Source organism: Sturnus vulgaris, chromosome 5, assembly GCF_052056855.1.
Source record: "Sturnus vulgaris isolate bStuVul1 chromosome 5, bStuVul1.hap1, whole genome shotgun sequence".
In the NCBI taxonomy this organism is placed as follows: Eukaryota; Metazoa; Chordata; class Aves; order Passeriformes; family Sturnidae; genus Sturnus; species Sturnus vulgaris.
The window spans coordinates 46,594,178-46,613,950 of record NC_142247.1 but is presented as its reverse complement, the minus strand read 5'-3'; the positions used below and the strand labels follow the sequence as shown (position 1 = coordinate 46,613,950).

General features: G+C 40.0%; 1 protein-coding gene across 7 annotated transcripts in view; it reads left to right on the top strand.

Annotated features, from left to right (window-relative positions):
* Nucleotides 1-19,773, top strand: part of MSRB3 (methionine sulfoxide reductase B3) — an 80,737-nt gene that overhangs the window by 6,996 nt on the left and 53,968 nt on the right. For 5 of the 7 annotated variants that reach the window (XM_088165638.1, XM_088165639.1, XM_088165637.1 and 2 more), the window contains exon 2: nucleotides 13,520-13,646. The exons of the other annotated variants lie outside the window; for them this stretch is intronic. In XM_088165638.1, coding sequence (XP_088021764.1) covers nucleotides 13,571-13,646 — 76 coding nt within the window. In that variant the 5' untranslated portion in view covers nucleotides 13,520-13,570. The remainder of the gene's footprint in view (nucleotides 1-13,519; nucleotides 13,647-19,773) is intronic. 7 annotated transcript variants of the gene reach the window in all.

The window sequence follows — 19,773 nt, the reverse complement described above, 5'->3', positions numbered from 1 at the left end:
ACAGAAGCATATTCCAACTGATACCTCACTGCTATTGAGCAGAGCAGAGCAGACTTCCTCCCCAGTCCCTCCTGTTATGTATTATGTTTCTCTTTTTAACAAACTCCAGATTGTTATCTGCCTCTTTTTTTTTTTTTTTTTAATTTTTAACAGTTTCACACTGTTGACTCAATTTACTGTCACTGTAACCTTGACATCCTTTTCTGCTGTACTGCTGCTAGTATGGCACTCTTACTTTTGATTGTTTTGTGCATTTGAAGATTTCTTTTGAAGTCCAAATGTGATTCTTTGTACTTGGCTGTATTGAATTTTATCTTGCTGGTATTTGACCATTTCTCTAATCTATTAAAACCATCTTGAGTTCTGCTCAGCTTTTCAGGGTGTTTCACATTCCTTGCAGTTAGGTGTCTCAACAGTTTTAGTAGGACTACTTGGTGGGTTTTGTCCCTGATCAGTAGAAGCTCTGAAAGAGTGTGTTTATTCAAGCAGCTCTGCACCTGTGATATAGGACCTTGATCCAAAAGAAGGGTTCTTTTCCAGTTTGCCTTGTCTGAAACTATTTTATATTTGAGGTCTGTTCGATTTGCTGCTTTCCTTCTGCCTATAGAGTACAAGGAAAGAAGGAAAGTATGTTAGTTATGGGGTTAGATTTTAGCAAGCCGACCATAGTGGCTTACTGCTTTCTAATTTTCATTGCCTGTTTATGGTTTGTTTAGTATTTTGTTTCAAAAGCTTTCTGTGTGTTGAAGATAGATTTATGGCCATGTAATTCACCAGTCAGTCTTTTCTTCCTTTTTCAAAATGGATATTACCCTCTTCCTCTTGAGATTTTTGTAAAGGCAAAAACCTTTCAAAAATCCTCCAAGGTATGTGCTCTTTTCTGAACAATTTCCCCTCCTTGTTTCCCAAACGCTAAGGATAAATTTCCTAATCTATCAGAAGAGGAAGAACAACCTCAGGGAAAGAGAAAGGCACACAGGACAGCTCCATCATCCTGGAATATAGTGATCAACATTAGTATGCCTAATTTCTGATAATCTCATATTTATGCAGCTAAATACCTGCCGTGCAGTTCCTAAGAATGAGATGGACATCTTGAAAGACTTTAATAAAGATTTCTCTTTTAAAAAAAAAAGTAGCTTTGGCAGCTCCAGTGACAATTTTTGTGCAGAGCAAGGTCTGCACAACGGACTTCAAGTTTAAAAGTAGTCACTGCAACTACTTCAGTCAATTGCCTCTGCTGTTTCTTAAACAGTCCTATTTCCAACCTGATAATCTGATGTGTTGGTTTTCTTTTCTTTGTATTGGGTTACAAAGTGTGAAATTTGCAGATGGGCTTAACTGATTATAGGTTATGGTTTATTAATTTTATTTATTTTGCCAAGCAACTATGTGGAATTTTCAAACATATAGATAACTGTAAGAGAATGTGAATCTTTCTGTACATACATAGCAAGGCTACAAAAATAACATACTGAGCAAATGCATCAGAATTCTAATCAGTAATTATTATTTCAAAAATACTTCAGGTGGACATATAGCTGGCATGTCCTTCATTGTTTTATCTTGATTTGGTACGCTGAAGGCTCTCACTGAGACGTGCTGGAGTGAACTACAGGAGAAGGGCCCTGTGCTGTGGTCAGAGGATGCTCTGGGGACATGGCTGAGTTGCTGAGGAATTTGTAAATGTCTCAGAGTGGTGTGAAATATCAGGGCCAAGATGGGAGAGGGGCCCTGATGGTTTAAGTGCAGGATTTTCTTTTTGGAGCATGAGTCCAAGTAGGACAGAAACAAACTGTATTTTGGGGCAATGCTTAATGAAGTTCCTGACAGCAGGCTGTGGCGGCGGGGTTGCCTGCAGGTGCCTGCTGCTGCCTCTGCTGAAAGAAGTGGAACAGATGTCACTTTTAGGGGCAGATTATGCAAAGAAAATGTCATCAATTATCTTAAAATATTGATCCAGAGGAAAGCTACATTACAAAGCCTTGAAAGTAGCTGAAGGTTGAGGGAAGAGGAGAACGAAGTTGGTGGCTGCATTGTTGCCCTGTGGCTGGTGCCACCCCAGCTGCACCAGCACTGCCTGGCAGGGCTCCATGCATGCCTATGTGGCTGCTGCGATAGGTCTGGCACTGCTGTAAGCCTGCTTTAACCGAGCAGGAGAAAATATTTCTGGGGTTTTTTTCCAAAGATAAGTGCTTTTCCCCTTGCAGAGAAGGCTTTGCATGATTATTGCAACTCCAGCTGGAGGGCTATAGGATGAGTATTTTTGCCTTTTGAATGCATTTTGGGTTGGGAAATGTGGATTGACAAAAATGTAAATTTAAATAAATATTTTCAATCAATTAAAAGAAGTGGAAGAGACACCTTTGTGTTTTGGACATTTCAAAGAGAATTGAAGAGAAGGGAAATAATTTAAGCAAGTTTTGCTAGAATTAATACTTCTTTTGTTCAAGATTTGAAAAATAGCTTTAGGATGTGTAAAGGTGCAGATCCTTTGTCTTTGGAAGGTATTCAGAGGCTGGAGCACCTCTTCTATAAAGATAGGCTGAGAGAGCTGGGTTTGTTCAGAAAAGGCTCTGGAGAGACCTTAGAGCCCCTTCCAGTACTTGATGGGGCTATGAGAGAGCTGGAGAGGAACTTTTCACAAGGACCTGGAGTGACAGGACAAGGGGGAGCGGCTTTTAACTGAGAGTAGGTTTAGATTAGGTATTACAGAGAAATTCTTGACTGTGAGGATGGTGAGGCACTGGAATAAGTTGCCCAGAGAAGCTGTGGGTGCCCCATCCCTGAAGTGTTTGAGGCCAGACTGGATGGGCCTTTGAGCAACCTGGTCTAGTGGAAGGTGCCTCTGCCCATGGCCAAGGAGTTGGAACCTGATGATCTTTGAAATCCCATCCAACCCAAGCCATTCTGTGATTCTATGGCTCTATGACATTTTCTCTTGTAAGAAGGAAAGTCTTGAATGAATATTTTTATCCCTGTAATTACCTAAATACGGGTAGATATACATATAATCCTGGTTATTAAATGGCAGAAAATTTGGGTAGTGGTTTAAAATCAAATGGTCCTTATATTTGAATCGAATTTATTGCTGTTAGGACAGAAATAGTTTTCCTTGCTCTCTGACTTTTCAGTCATTGATATTCAGTATTCACTCAAAGCTTAAGTTATACTCTTTCCTTACTTTCTGTGGTGTCTTCTCACTGCTATTGATAAAAATAAAAGTACAACCTTGAGGTTATTTTATTTTGTTATGTATTCGATGTTTGGGGTTTTTTCTGCTGCATAAAGATTCTTTGGTTTTTGGATGATAAATGTTCATATTGCAGTGTGCAAGACATTCTTTTATGTGTTTTGTTGTGTTTTTTTTTTTTTGTTTGTTTGTTTGGGGTTTTTTTTGTTTTTTTTTTTTTTTTTTATTTGTACTATGTAAGACCTATGTTCTATAATTTTTTTTAAAAATATTTTTGGATAAAAGGCTGAGCTTTTCTTGTATATTCATAAGGCTGCATACCATCGTGACACAATCTGTGTGATCAAAGGTACATTTTTAAAGGATGCTTTTGTTCTGTTGGTGTATGCATAGACCTGTGTGTGCTGAGGATGTTGTTTGAAGGACAACTCACGGGGCTGTGCAGTGTGTGATTGTATCCAAGGGAGCTGGCACCACTTGGTGGTTAGGACCGCTATAAAGCCACGTGGAAAATTTCCATGTAAGGGAGACTTCTGGGGAGAGATTGGCAGCTATGATGTCTTTAACTCGAAACGCTTTTCTAGCAGCTGGGATGATAAAAAAAGAAATCACCACATAAATTGCTCTGAGATTAATTTATACTACCTGATAGAGAGATCATAACTAAATTTTATAAACCCTTTACTTAAAAACATTTTTACAAAATACTCAGATCTGGCTCAGAGTATGATCTAAAAATTATATTTTCTCAATTAGGAAATAATACAAATACAGGGAGATAATTCAGCTTTCAAATGGTTTGTGCTGAAGAATGCAGAATGAATGAAATGACACAAACAAGACAAATGTGTCTTTTGCACTGGAAGTTAATTTTTCTAGCAGGGTGCATGGCAGGGAGTGTTGGGAGTTTTTCTTCCCTGGTACAGATTTTACTCTGAGAACTCATTAAGGGCAAAACCAGGTGTGGAATCACAACTCTTCGGGCTCTGATGTGTTCAGGGACTTTGTCTCCTTCAGTGGACTAGTAAGTGTCATTGCCACATTTCCTTACTATGCCTCATGAAGGACAGTCATCAAACTTACGTGGTCTGTGATGTTTGAGAATTAAACTTCTCCATACAGCAGAAATGGCAGCTTCCTTCATCCCTCCCGCATCCTGTATGTGCCATGCGGGTTGGGAGTGCATGCTCAGCAAACAAACCACTGCAGGGCTGGTTTGCACGCATCTTATTGTGAAATGAGTGGGACAATGCTCTTTTGAAAAGGGTGTACTGTTTTGTTGTGTTGGTTTGAAGTCCTGTTGAATCTTACCAGTTAGCTGGAGGCTTTCTCTTTGCTTCATTTATGAGAAACTGCTCATGTCATGTACCTATTGTGTGTTGTTGCCCAGGCAAATAATCTTGGTAAGGTGAGGAAAAAGTCTGCTGAATGTTACAGAGTAATGTGTAACACAATTTAAAAGAATGCCGATTTCAAATTATGTATTTACTTAATCTTCAAAATTAGTATTTTTTTTTTCTCATTGTTAAGTAAAAGCTAGTACAAAGGTATTTCAGAAAAGCAGAATAGAAATTTCTGTTGAAGGGCTTCTGTTCATTGCTGTAAAAGGAAGCTGTATTTAACATGATGCCTGGGATTTGTCCCAAATTAAAAATAGAATAGAAAGCTTGTTATCTCTGGTGTATTAGAAAGCCTGACAATGCAAACAGTGGTAGAGAGGGAGACATACCTAATCAAACCAACCTGATGGCAAAAATGGGTTTCATGTCATCAGGTGCTAGGGTACCCCTTGGATAGTTCTATTCACAGCAATAACAAAGAAGTTTTAAATTTTTTTTTCTTTTAGTATTGATAATGAATCCTTTATTGGTGTGCATCACAAAAAGCTTTTGGGCTTGCCAGTAGGAATTGTTAAATTAAAAGGTTAGTTCCAGAACACTTGTATCTCATCATCTGAGGACCAGAAGCAATTAAATCTTTACCACTGTGCTGGAGAGGACTATCTGGAATGGAAAAGATGATTGAAAGGATTGTGATTCTCGGAGAAGACCCATTTATGAATAGTTTATGACTGTTGTTGTTATAAACTCACTGCCGTAAAAGGAATGTGCTGTGTGTTGGCAGGCTACCAAGTCAGGGAAAACGAAAGTGCAGCTCAGCACTATTTTAGTGCATCATATCTGGGAGGAGCAGGAGTGGGGGGGAATCCCAATTGACCTTTATTTACTTAACTTTGGGAAGTATTGCCAGTCGTAACTATTGGGAAACAATCTGCAAATGACAGATGTATGAGCACTTGCAAGACTGAGAGACGTACTGGTTTCTGCCCTTAGCCGAGAATCGTCTTTCATCCCAGGCTTGGGGACTTCTTACTTGTCTTGTTTCTTCCCTTCCTTGGGGTCGCTGCATTTTTGTCTCTTTGCAGTTTCCCTTTTCCTTTTCATCTGTTGTTCACAAGGCTTGTGCCGTCTTGTCTCTACATTAGTGAAAAGTCCTTTGAAAACTCCTTTCATTTTACTACCCTCCCTAAGGACCAAGGTCCTTGAGCAAGGACCCTCTTCTGTGTTGCTTAAAGCAGAAACAATTGCCTCCCTCCTCTGCTCACGCTCTATTGTAGCATGGATGTCCCCATCCATCCTCACAGGCCAAATCCTTTGGTTGTTTAGAGGGGATCAGTATCACTGCTCTTCTGTGTGTAAATATTAGTATTTAAATAAGGAGAAATTAAGCCAGCAGTTTTCTCGTCCATGGGAGCCAGTTGCTGAACAGGGAGGCATTAATATGTCTTTCCCCTTGTTGCTTTTTGTGAGGGTGCAGCCTTAAAAAACTCATTTGTTTTGATTATCTTCTCACTTCTCAGGCTTTTTAAATTTGGCCACTGGACACACCCTCTGGCTTTAGTCACACCAGCCTCCTTGTTACCAAGCTGTTTTTTTGCTAGCAGGAGAGGGGAACAATTCAGTGGCCAGTTCAGCATATGGAAAAGGTTGTTTCTGCAAGAGATAGTGAGCTTTCTATTTTAGCCAACTGATGCTTGAGATAATGTTAGCTCAATTTGGTAATTAGATGAAAATTAAATATACGTATTTGTTTTCTGCTCAGATGTAGTGTTTTTCTTTTACAAGTATAAATTATTTTTCTATTTTGGGGAACCATTCTAATACAAATGGAAGCACAGATATATGGTGCCTCCTCACATAGCATATCTTTTTGTCAGCAGTTGGAATCAGTGAGATTATGCTGAATTGTGTGCAGAGGTTTAAGAATCTGGTTTGTTTTTCAAGATTTTTCATGATAATTTTATTGGAAATATAATTTTAGGCTGAATGACAATCTAAAATCTGCTGTGGGAATCTCATCTTTCTTAGATGGAGGACCAAAGTCTGGGCAGACTAAAGGCTGAACTCCTAAAAATATTTCTGGTTCACCTCAGTAGAAACCTTTATGCAGCCTAAGTATAAAGTATGAAGGGTATTAGTCTGTCAGGCAGTGCTTGTCAATTGTGTATTACAGAGTAGGACTCAGTGTGAGCAGATGAGCATTTCTGCTCATTCTCTTTTCCTGCTTTCCTCTGTTTTTTGTCTGATCTCAACCTTTGGCTTTTTCTTCCTCCTTCCCTACTCCCGCCATTAACAGGAGGATTACAGAAGGCATTGCTGCTGAAGCTTCCCAGCTAGAATATGAAAAGGATACCTCAGGAACATCAATAGACTGGACTGTATAACCTCATTTTGCAGGAAAAGGAGGATTGGCTTGTGGGCATTGTGAGGAAGCTAAAGAAGCCGTGGGACTGGGGAAGGCCTTGTTCACTCCTCGAGCTTGAGCAGCTGTGGTGTGTGTCATGCTTATTGTGCCCAGGCAGGTGTCTGCCAACTCTAGCCCTGCTGGCTCTGCAGGTGCAGGGACAACTGCTACAGTTCATGTTATGGAACACTGAATAGACTCCCCAACTAGTGACTTCTCTAGTTGCTTTGCAAATGATCATTCCTTTAAGTAAGGGCCATTAAAACACCTGGATCTGATAGTGTCCTAAAGCATATGTGAGCCAAACTAGTATTTGAAAATGTCTTTTGTGCTTTTTGCAGGAAGGTTTTTTAAGTGGAAGTTTCAGTTGCTCTGGGAAGGGTTTAAGAACAAAATCCATTATAAGGGAATATGTAAAACTTAAGAAAACAAAAAGGTTTTGAACTTCACTGTTTAGGCTCCTTTCTAATGGCAGTACTAACTTCAAGTTTAACCTTGACGTTTCATGGTGTTCCATTCAAATATTACAAGGTATGGCAGTAATTACCTTTTTTATCAGGGCACAACGTAAACTTCCTCAAAGTAGATAGGATTGCCATTTGGTTTGCACATTCCAGCACAAGCAGCTAAGGGGAACATACTTTAACTGGGAGTCTTAAAAGTGAAGTGGGAATTCAAGTCTAATACTTCAGATTTCTGTGCCTGTAATTGAGAAGCTAATATTGTATGGGGGGAACATATGCTGAGAGGATGCAAGTTATATGCTACAGTACATCTATTCCTCTTCAGTAAGTCTTTATGAAGTTTAAATTTATAATTGTCTTTATTGTTATCCTAGCCGTTAATGACTAAAGTACTTTATTCTCATGAGACAGTGAGCTTTTGCAAGGTATTTTAATAGCAAATAGCAAATCACAAACTTTTGAAGACCCCTAGTTTGCATTATCAATAGATGTACAAGCATATGCAAATCCACAGCCTAAAATCTCTCTTTAAATGTAAATTTCATAGAATCATGGAATGGTTTGGATTGGAAGAGACTTTAAAGATTATCTAGTTCCAAAATCTCTGTTGTGGGCAGGGACACCTTCCACTAAGTTCAGGTTGTTCAGAGCCCCATTCAACCTGACCTCGAATACTTACAGGGATGGGACATTCACCACTTCTCTGGGCAACTGCTTCAGTGTCTCACTACTTTCACTGTGAAGAATTTCTTCCTAATATCTAATCTAAATTATCCTTTCCCAGGTCTTTTTCAATTACCTTTACTACTTAGTGCTGATCACTTCAAATACAGTATGGTGCACTGAAACATGCAGTTGTCTAAAAATATAATTATAAAGCACAAATGCATATTCACAGGATGTGTGTTTTTTTGAGGGCTGAAGGCTGCCTCCTCATGGTTCTCTCAGGCTGTTGGAAGGCTAGGACAGCCCAGGTAATGTGGTATGTAAGAGTGAGAATGCTTTGTGCACTGCAAAGGGTGCTAGTTTCATGATTAGAGATCTTGGATTGGAGTAGGAACTGGAACTCTTCCCTCCTTCTTTCACTGATAAATAACCAGCAGTCATCATGCCCCTGCTGAAAAGTTTTCCTGTACTCCAGTCTCCTGCTACAGCTGACAGCTTCATGATGGTTTATTAAACATCTCTTACAAGCTATCCAACATTGCCTTTGTCCGCACTGTAGCGTACACCATGACAAACCTGAGACGTTACCTGCAAAGAGTAAAGTCTGTTAAAGCCACCAAGTGCAGTGTGGAGAGCACGAAAGACCAAAGGTCTTTGGTGTTAGCACAGAATGTGTTGAGGGAAAACGACAAGGGAGTAAATAATTGTTTAGACACAGAAAGACATGATCTAATTAAACACTTGCTCATATGGTTCTCTCTTTAGGCCGCACCTTTTGCTTCTGCAGTTCCCGAGGGTTGATGTGTCCTGTCTGCTGACTCTGGCTCACAGCAGCCAAATAAAAAAATATAAATATCCAAATGTTAAAACTGAACTAAATATATATACAAATTACTCCATTAAGTTTTGTCAGGGAAACATTTGGTTATAGTTTGCTTTGTGTCAAATAAGTAAACCCTTTGCAAAGCAAGTTTTCAAACTCATTGCTGGACTGAAAAAAACTTTGAAAAACAAATACTGATGAAAATTAAACTGTTAATTTGACACTTGAGTACAGTAGACTCCCAGGCCTTTACTTCTTTCTAACTTCTAGTTGTTTGGCTTTCTTTAGTGTGGCAATTTTTTTGCTCTTTGCTTTTTCCAGTGACATAGGAATTCCTCACAAGAGCCTGGGAGCCTGGCTCTCTGACTAGTGTGTGCCCATCTCTGAATTATTTCCTGCCCTCCAAGTGAGGCCAGAGACTTTGGACTGGGGGAAGGTAAATTGGAAAAAAGTAGAAACCTCACACTACTAAGGTCTTATTATTGGGACAAGAAAAAAACCCTGATCCTTCCCTTAAGAATTTGCGTATGTTTTTTTAATTTACATGTAAAGAACTAAAACTTCATATTTTTTCTTGTGAGAGCTAGGATTCTCATGTAAGCTTAGGAATTCTAGACCTGAGTTGTCAGGAATAACACTGAATATGGAAAAATTTAAACAAGTAGTGTTAAGAGCTCCGGAGACTCTTGATGTTTCCCCTACTGCTCTTAAAAACAAGATGTGGTAATATCAGAATTTAACCTCTCAAATTGTTGTTCACCCAAAGAAATTTTTCTAGTCGCAGACAGAGGTTGAAAAAACATAACCTGAGTACATACAAAGTTCTTAATTTCCAAAGGACAAATTCAACAGCCCATCTATGTTACTTTATAGCTAATAATTTTGGGGCCAAACTTATGTTTTCTGATTGTCCACAATGGACAATATAGAAACTCTTGAAAGCTGGTAGTTTCTTAATATTTGCCAACATTAGGCTTCTAAAAGGAAGTTTAAATGGAGTTAAAATGTGTATCCTAGAAAACTGCTTCTGAAACCCAGCTAATCACATAGTTACTGCTGTATTTGTATTATCTGTACTTACAAGATTTACAAGTTATTGCTGAGCATAGTGTCCATCTTATGAGAGCCAGACAGATGGAAGATCCATGTTGTAATCTGTTAAACAATGAAGTGCAGTGAAGGAGCTCCAAGAGGTCTGACAACATCCAGGGACAATTGTGAAGGAGCCAATAGTGTCCAGGCTGTTGAAGGCAGCACAGCAAACGGCACGTTTTTTTAAAAAGGGCAATCCACCAAAACAAACCCAAACAGTGATGTGTAAAAGCATCATTCCCTTCCCTGAATTGTTCTGCTCGGACCTCTTCATGTAGCATCTGTCCTTACAGGAAAGTGGCATATTGCAGTACTGCAATAAAGATATGGGGGTGGTAAGTCTGTGTGGTGGAAGTGCAGCGCTGCAGTACTCACTCTAGGTCAGGTGTGTGACAGTTGTGTTAGGATTGCTGTCCCCAGACCACCTGGCCCTAGCACTGGCAAGGTGGGGTGCTGTGCCAGTACAGCTGAGCTCCCTTGGGGCTCAGAAAGGTACCACCAGCATGGGGGCTTTCCTTAACCTATAGAGGGCTAGGTGTGTACAGCATGGGAATTTAAACCAGCCCAGGATGGTGTTTTCACAGAATGATTTAGGTTGGAAAAGACCTCTGAGATCATCGAATCCAACCTTTGACCGAGCACCACCTTGTCAACTGGACCATGGCACCTCCTTGGGCAGCCCATTGCAATGTCTAATCACCTCTTCTGTGAAGAAATTCTTCTTAATGCCCAACCTAAATCTCCCTTGATTATTAAGACTAAGACTTAAGTCTATGTCCTCTCATCCTACTGTTAGTTGCCTGGGAGAAGAGACTGACCCCCACCTGGCTACCTTTCAGGTAGATGAACAGATTGATAACATCACTCCTGAGCCTCCTCTTCTCCAGGCTAACCAACCTCAGCTTCCTCAGCCACTCCTCATCAGACCTGTGCTCTAGACACTTCACTAATAACATTGCTCTTCTCTGGACTTCTTCCTATGTTTCTTGTCATGCTCTTAAGTAAATCAGAGACAGAAACAAGGCACCTGAGCCCACTAAAGGCTGTTGCCAAGCTTGCATGCACCACAGAAAGAGCAGAGGGCAGATATGAACCTGTCGCAATGTTACTGTCATTCTCCCTAAATCTGCTCTTTATACCCATGGAATTGGCAGGTGGAGTGAAGCACCTTCAAACCAAACGCGTTAATTGCAATGAGCTTCATTTTGCACTTCTCTTTACTGATTCTTCAGAAGCCATTTTTATGGGGGCCTGTAAACTTCCTGCAACAGAGTTTGTGTGCGTACAGTACCTGGCATCAGGAGATCTCCTCCCATTGGAACTACTGGGCATTGCTATAATGTATGGAGTAAATAGAAATAGCAATCAAAGCATCAGCAATAAAAGAATAAATTAGATTAACTTCAATAAAGTACTTTCATGGATGCCCAGCGATATTTCATTGGCCTCTCAGGGCTTGCATATCCTCCAAGTCTTTATGAATAAATGAGAGTAAATAATGACATTTTGGTGAACACTGAAATACTTGACATTTTCAAGAGGCCAGGATCTATTTTATGCTTCTTTGGAATTTTAAATAATTTCTTTTAAGCTTTTTACAGTTGAAGAAGAGAGTGAGGGAGGAGGAGGGCAGGGAGGAGGCTTCTGTCTGGGCTGTCTGTGCAGCGCCTCGTAGCAGTGTGCTGGGCAGCGGCCGCCAGGCGGCGCCATCCGAGAAGGCCGGGGCGGGCTGCCCGCCGGCAGGGGGAGCTCGATGCCGCTGCTGCCGCAGCGCGGCACCGGCCTCAGCGCGGCGCAGCGCCTCAGCGCGGGGCAGCGGGACAGTGCTGGCTGTGGGACAGTGCCGGCTGCGGGGCTGCGGGACAGTGGCGGCTGCGGTACAGTGGCGGCTGTGGGACAGTGCCGGCAGCGGGACAGTGCCGGCTGCGGGACAGTGCCGGCTGGGGGGCAAGGGCGGAGTTGCGGCGGGGCTGCGCGCAGCCCTCTGGTCTGCTGGCGGTCTGCTCCGGAGGGGTTCGCGCTGGTTTTCACGCGGATGTGCTGCCGCTCTGACAGGCACTTTGTGTGTGTGATGACGCTCACGGGCTGCCTGCCCCGCAGTGCCCGCCCGGCCCCCTACCCCGCCGCCGTCGGGTAGCGCGTAAGTATCGGGGGTCTCGCAGAGAATTTGGTTTGGGTACGGCCGAGTTAAGGCGTGTGCATGCGAGCAGGTTTCTGTCGATGCGCTCCGGTTTGGTAATGGGTACGGCTAGGGGCTGGGTCCTTGTTATAGTCATAGAATTATCACAGAACAGTTTGGCTCGGCAGAGACCTTTAAAGGCCACCTAATCCAATCCCCAGCAATGGGCAGGGACAACTTCAACTACATCTGGTTGCTCAGAGTCCCGTCCAGCCTGACATTGCATGCTGTCAGGGATGGGGCGTCTGCACCTGTTTGGGGTGTTCCGTAAGTGTCCTTCCTCTCAGAGCCTTGTTCTTCAGGCCGAGACGGTGGTCAGTTTGTCCCGCGCTGGCACAGCTTCTGCTGTGGGCCATGGCAGGACTCTGCCCCCGGCGGCTCCTGGGCTGCCATGGACAAATAATGAGACTGAGAGGAGGCTGAGCCACCTGCCCTGCTGCTCCACAGCTTCTTGGGGCCTGATCCTGCTTCCACGAGAGTCCCAGAGAGTTTCTGTCCCAACTTTGGGGATGTTGGGATGGGATGGGGATAGGCTCCAGTCCCGCATCGCATAATCATCTGAAGTGAGCTGTGGCTGTGCACGGCTGGGCTGTAAGGCAGCTGCGTTTCCTCTTTCCCATTGCAGGGTGACCAGAACAATTAGTATTTGTACATTAAACTCTTCTGAAATAAAATCTCATGACTGCCATCTTTCTGTCTGCTATATTTGAACTGGCTGGAAGATTGTTTAAATATATCTTGTGGACAGTTTGCAACATGAATTATTTCCTGCCCTTGAAAAGCCATGGTTTTAAGATATCTGGCAAGTTTATTGCAATGAAATGTCACATTCCTCAAACAAGTCGTCAAAAGAACAATTTTTTACTGGTTTCCAGCATTCACCATTCAGAAATGTTGTGGAATGTGATCTTGGTTTAAATAAAAGAAACTGAAAATGCCTGCATGTTTGATTTGCCCAGCATTCCAGGTGTTCCAAACAGAATTCCTACTATCTAGCTAAGGTTTTAAGTTTTTTTTTCCTTAGTACCCCTGCACTTGTGACTCGGCCAAGTTGCTCTCAGTTGGGTATCTAAAGCAGCTGTTGTGAATGTCCCCTATAAAAATGTCCAGTCCCTCTCACTTTGTAGCATATAAAATGGTTTCACTGAATACTGTGTAATATGTATCAAAATATTGGGGGGTGGGGATAGCAAAAATGGCTTAAATGCGCTAAGAGAAGTGCATTTAGAATTGTAGTCCCATGTGGTAGTCTTATAAAATTTTAAGTATTGTTTTTTTCTATGAATGTATCTTAACATTTTTGATGTTTTAATTTGTTCTCATCCTTTTTTTTTTCTTTTTTTTTCTTCCCTACTCAGCTCTTGCCCCTGTTCTTTGCCTCTGGTTTTGTTGGTGAGGATATCACAGTGATGTCTGCATTCAACCTGCTGCATTTGGTGACAAAGAGCCAGCCAGTGGCCCTTGGAGCCTGTGGGCTTCCCTCAGGTTGAATGGGTGCTGCTTGTTGTGTCATGCATAATAAAGGCCCTTATAGAAATGGGTGTCTCTGCTGCAGGAAACAATGTGCTATGGGTTGTTATGTTTAAATTTTCCTTTGAAGCAGAAGCTTATTTGCGCTTTTTTTTTTTGTAAAAGTCACTGAGTTGAGTGAGTGATTTCATATCTGAGATTTTAAGAAGCTTGGAATGCTTCCTTGTCCAAAATACTGTCTCTTAAATTTTATATTTTTTCCTCATTCTTGGCAAAAACTGTATAATTAAACTGAAAATATTTTATTAAATGTCATTCCTAATTTTAAAAGATAATATCTAAAAGAATTTCATATGTCGATTGCTATCAAATCATTGCATAGTTAAAAATATTTTCCAAAATATTTAGCAGTATACTATAGTTATACTCCATGTGGTTTTTTTCACATTTTTATTATAATCAAGTATGTTGTACTGAAAATTATGTGTGAAAAAGTATGCAGAATTTAAAACTTCTTTCATTCCTCTGACAGCATATTCCTTAGTTACGTGACGCTTCTCTACATAACTAAGTGGAAACACACAATTTGATGCCCACATGCAGCTGCACTTTTCATGTAAGGTCCAGATTTGTCCATTAGATCTGGGAAGGGTGCCATAAGACTCTATCTCTATGAATTGATTATATAACGAAAACCTTGAACCTCCTAAGTATTTTGTGTTTCACTTAAACGGCAACAGTCTGTAATGTCAATGTAACAATGTCAGTGTACAGAAAGTATACACTGTACTGAGTTAATTTTGAACATTACTAAAAATTTTCTGGATCCTCAAATAAAAAAGATACAGTCCTGGCTGATCTGTGTTTGAAGCCTCTAAAATGGGCCAGCTTGGGTGTTTGTGCTACATTCACAACTGGTTCATAAGAGTGCAGAATGTTACAAGCAGTTTCTCCCAGACCTGGACTTAGCAAGCACATGGAGGTGGTGTTTTAAATATTTCTTTTTCAGTGATAAGACATCAGTTTTCAAGCTGATGGATTGTCCTAAAGCTTATTAGAGTTTATCTGAACTAAATCAGTCCAATTTTTGCAGCATTTACGTTCCATTTCTCCCTCATGTGCACAAAACTCCCGTTAACCTTGATAGGAACTGCAAACACATATTGAGGAAGAGAGAGAATAACCCACATTGTGTCAGCTTGACCTCGGTTTCCTGTTATATTTTCTGCTGAGCCAGATTTAAAATCCTAAAAATATAGGGTAAGCAAATTTCCTTAGCCCTCATTATGCACCTTTTGATGTGTGCTCATATTGCTGGTGTCTACCTTAACATAGGGGCACTCAGTCTTCTGGCCATTTTGTTCCTACTCTGAAAATGAGATCTGCAAGCTGATCAGCTAGGAACACACACAGCCCATGGGATGTTTTGTTGTTCTGTACCTGTTTCCAATGCACTGCATTAGCTGTTTCATCAAGCTGTTTTTCTGTCATAATCCAGTAATCATATTTTGGAATAAAAAATTAACACTACTGTTTATTCCCACCCCCTAGATCCCTAACTGTGGGACCATTAATAGATTGAATTCCACTGACTGACTACTTTATAGAGATATATAGAGATATTTTTATATAATAAGCCCAAATTCATCTGCTAACAGTGCAATAATATACGATCATATATCTCTCATATTTTAAGAGTAATCTAAATTCCTCAGATGCTTAAAAATTAACATAGACTTGCTTTGCCTTTGGTTTGTTTTTTTGTGTGTGGTTTATTTAAGGAGTTGCAAGTAAACGGCATAGCATGTATCAAATAAAACATGGGAAGGAAATGTAGAGCCAACATTTGCTTAAATGCCACAATGCCTTGTGACTTTGGCTTCTGAATATACAGAAAACACCCAAACACCAAGTTCTCATGAATTTTTTATAACATAACACTTTGAGCTAGTACTTTCCCACCATCCAGTTCTGTGTGAATTGCAGTCCTGTAACCATATCACTGTGCCATGTGTCCACCAAGTCTGGGACACTGTGGAGCTTGACCACCTTCTAATTCAATGGCAAATTCAACACTGAATGAGACTTTTTAACTGTCTGAAATCCGTACTTAGAGTAAGGAAGCAAAGTGCTGTCAGAGTAGTAAACTGGGCTTTCAAACAATGTTTTAAATACTATGCAGTTAAATATTTGCAGGAAAAGAATGAAAGAATTGCTTCAATTTCTATGCTTGAAATGGTACCTCTGTCCTTCCTGTAAGGAACAAAATAACACAATACAATATGTAATTTATATTTAATCTATAGCTGTAGATCAGAAACAAGGGATTTTTTTTTCTCCTCCCACCCCTCCATTAAATTAATTAAATACTATTGGGAGGTATCTTAGAATAGAGATGACCTGTCCCTTCTTTGAACTACTATTTTGTAACTACTTGTGAGTTTCACTTGTGCTGGTGAAATGTTTTTACTTGTTCTTTTTCTGTTTGTATATTAGCACCTGGAGTTCGGATCTGTTCTTCCAAATTGTATTTTTAAAATATTTTTTTGTCTGAAGTTTGGCATAAACGTTTCAATTTGTGCACACCTAGTGCACCGTTTGTCCATGACATTTTTTGTAGACAAGATGGCAAGTCTGAGCAGGAGCAGACGCTCCCAGTAGATGGCACTAGGCATTTGCTGTTCTGCACACCCAGGGCTATATGAAAAGCTTCCCGTCTAGAATTCATTCATACAGAAAGTACACCCTGCCACCTTAGGAACATTTACAAGTACTTTAAGAAAAGCGAGAATACTGGGAAAAAAGAAAAATCTTTGCCCGTAGGCAAACTACCATCACACTGGTTGAAGGTTTCTTCATTGTCAGTGATGACTACAGCTCTATTGTGTTTGTTGTGTGACACTGAAGTGTCACTTCTTGAGCCTACATTATTAGAGTTGAATGTTTTGAATTTCTTTGGAAATGTAGGATGCACTCAGGACATGCCAGGATTTAATTCACAGAAATTAAATCTTTTAAAAAAACCTACTTCAAAATCACAACAATACCCACCAAACTTTTAGTGTAAAAACTACTTAATCTGCTTTATGCATACTAAGAAGCAACTGATACAAGTCATGATTATGAAGATTCCATGTACATGTTTTCTGAAGCAGACCACCAAGCTATAATGTAAAAAGATAGCTTATATTGCTTTGCTGTGTGTTTTAATTATTATAGGTTCTCATTTCTTAAAAAGACCTTTTATTTCTTTAACGCTTTGAGTGTTGTGCTACTTATATCACATTTTTTGCATGTGATAATTTGGCTTTTCCTCGCCTGTAGATCAAAGAAAATTATGGTGCTTGTAAAATTAAGCAAAAGTAATGATGAAGAAGTTACAGGGGTAGACTTAGGGTTGGGGCTTTTTTCCATATAATAAAGTCCTAGGTAATATTAAATTGTTGTGTAGTGTTTAATTACTAAAATAACTACTAGTAGGAAACCGTACTTTTCTAGCATTAGTTTAAAGTACAATACATCCGTATGAACATGGTGTTGGGCATATGGTGTAAGTCTTTATTAAGTAAATATCTATAGTATGGTTTCTCATTATTTTATTAAATCTTTGTCAATTCTAAATTTTAATATAATATCTTTTCATAAAATTGAAATGAATAGTGAACAGAAAATTACTGGGTCTCAAAATCGGATTTTTAGCAGTAATCTGTTAACATAAAGAACTACTTCTAGGAACAGATCTTGAAAACATTTGCATACATTAACTATTTGTATACATTTGTTCCTCTGAACTCTCAAACTGCTCATGTTAATGAAATGTCTGTGTGCATGTTGTTTGCCAGATATGGATTTAACAACCGAAAGTCTAGTAAAGACCTTAGTCTTGTAGCTTCAAAATATGGTAGTTGCTGTCAAACATTGTGTGACTTGAGTATGACTAAACATTTCATATTGTCTGTTTCTATGTTCAGAGATGTAATTTCTATAACATATTTTATAACTTCCCCATAGTTTTCCGTAATGTGTATCACTAGAGATGTACTACTACAGATGTCTGTTCACATGGTCTAAAAGAAAATAAAAGTAAGACTGATATTGTATAGCATAAACCATCCATACTGATATGGTTAAATGCCTGTCAATGTTTTCATTATAAATTCTTATTTTCTGGGGTTTATATCTTGAACATAAAACTTTGTTCTGGATTTAAGTATGCCATACAAGGTCTCGGATGAATGTACTTGTTCCTCAGAACTGGCTGGGGGGGTGAAAATTAAAACGTATTTGTGTCCAGATAAATTTTTAAAAATGTAAATATCAATTTGGATGAAACAGATTTTTATATTTAAAACACAGTCTTACAAGTACCTAGTTTACTGCCTCCCAGCAGTTATTAGGAAGACTCTTGAAAAAAGTGGAAAATATGCACTATGTGGTCACAATAATAAATAGCATGTGAAACCATTCATGTGTCATTATATAAATGTCCGTGTATATGTTTGCCTTTTTGTCATATGATAGTAGGACACTGTTATCATAATAGAGCATAACGTTTTCTTATTTTTGGAATGGCTTTTAAATGAGTTTTAAAATTACATATAGCTGTCTTAATGGAAGTATATTTGATGTTGTACTGTATTTACAAATGTTTCTTTTTGCACAATAGTATTCCATCTAGAATGCCTTACTTAATTCATTTTAAGATTAAATTTATTAGTCGATAATTCTTTGGGTGTAATACTCTTAAGAGTGCCTGATATTTGCCAGACTTGGGATCATAAAGAAGAGTAGAAGCCTTCTGTAATGTTCCCTAGAGTTTGTACTCTGTTTTTTTGCTCTTTTAAAGTTTTTGTTCTGGTGGAGTTTTGTACTCTCTCTAATCTACTCAGGAGACAGACGGTGCTCGTCCCTGCTCCACCTGGGTGGAGGGTCCTCAGTGATTCTTGCACTGAGAAACACTGGGATGATGAGACATTTCTTGTGGTCCCAGATCATGCACAAAGACAGTCCTTTAATGTGTTCCCTGATGGATCTTTTAAGGTTGTTTTCATTCCCTTCCTGCCCCCATAAAGGATCCACCACAAACCATTTCCACCGTTCTTGCAGGAATGTTTTAATCCTGGGAGTTCATAAATTTCCTGTGTTCCATTCCTGAGCCTTCTGCAGCTCAGGCTTAGTGTGTTTTCTGCTCAGTTGGGTATGGAAAAGATGATTTTTCAGCAGTGTTTCTGGGTTTCTGCGTTTCTCATGAAATGTTACTTATTTTAGTTATTGGAGTGTCTAACAGGAGGACTAAGAAGTTCTTTAAGGACTGTCTTCACTATTTTTCCTTCAACTAAAAGCAACTCCTGGCTTTGTCTTTTCACTGTGGAGTACATGATGAAGGTTTCAGAGAATTTGATGTAAAGGAGAGATGACATCACACAGAAAGGAAGGAGATTTTCTATATTGCTTAAGCTGAGGGAGGACAAGCAAGAAAATGTGCAAGAAGTGAATATGAGCCCTAAAGTGAGTAAGAGTGTGTTGGGAAACAATGGAGGAGATGATCACTTAGGGAATGTATGAGCTTGGAATTTGATGGAACCTTGAAAGTGTCTAGAATACGGACTAGGAGTCAGGCACTAGAAGCTCAAACATTACCATAATTTAGTTGCCAGGTTAACCAGAGGTTGCTATAGCACAGATCATGATCTGGGGGTAAATTAGTAGAGATGAGTTGTGTCCCAGAGAATGCTGGGAAGAGGAAAATTTTCTTAGTTACAAGCTTAATATGTATTTCAGTTTGTGATTTCCTTCAAAAGAAGCTGTGTTGGGAAGGGATGCATGGCTAGGGTACAAAGGTGACCTCTGCTCTGTCTGGAGAAGAGGTTCTTGTGGGATGGGAGGTGCTGGCAGCCCAGGTCTGGTGCTGGCAGCTTTGTCCACTGTGGGTAAGAACCCCCTCATCAACTCTCTGGCCCAGGTCAGGGAGTCCCAAGGAGAGCAGAGCAGGGAAAAGCTTGACCGAATCCTCTTAAAGCCCGTTTACAGGGCTTGACTCTATCTTCTTGACCCATAAGGCATGGCTGAATTTTAATGAAACATAAGGAATTCCAGAAGGCCCATTAGGGAATGAAGTTGGCAGTTACAAACCTTTTTGACT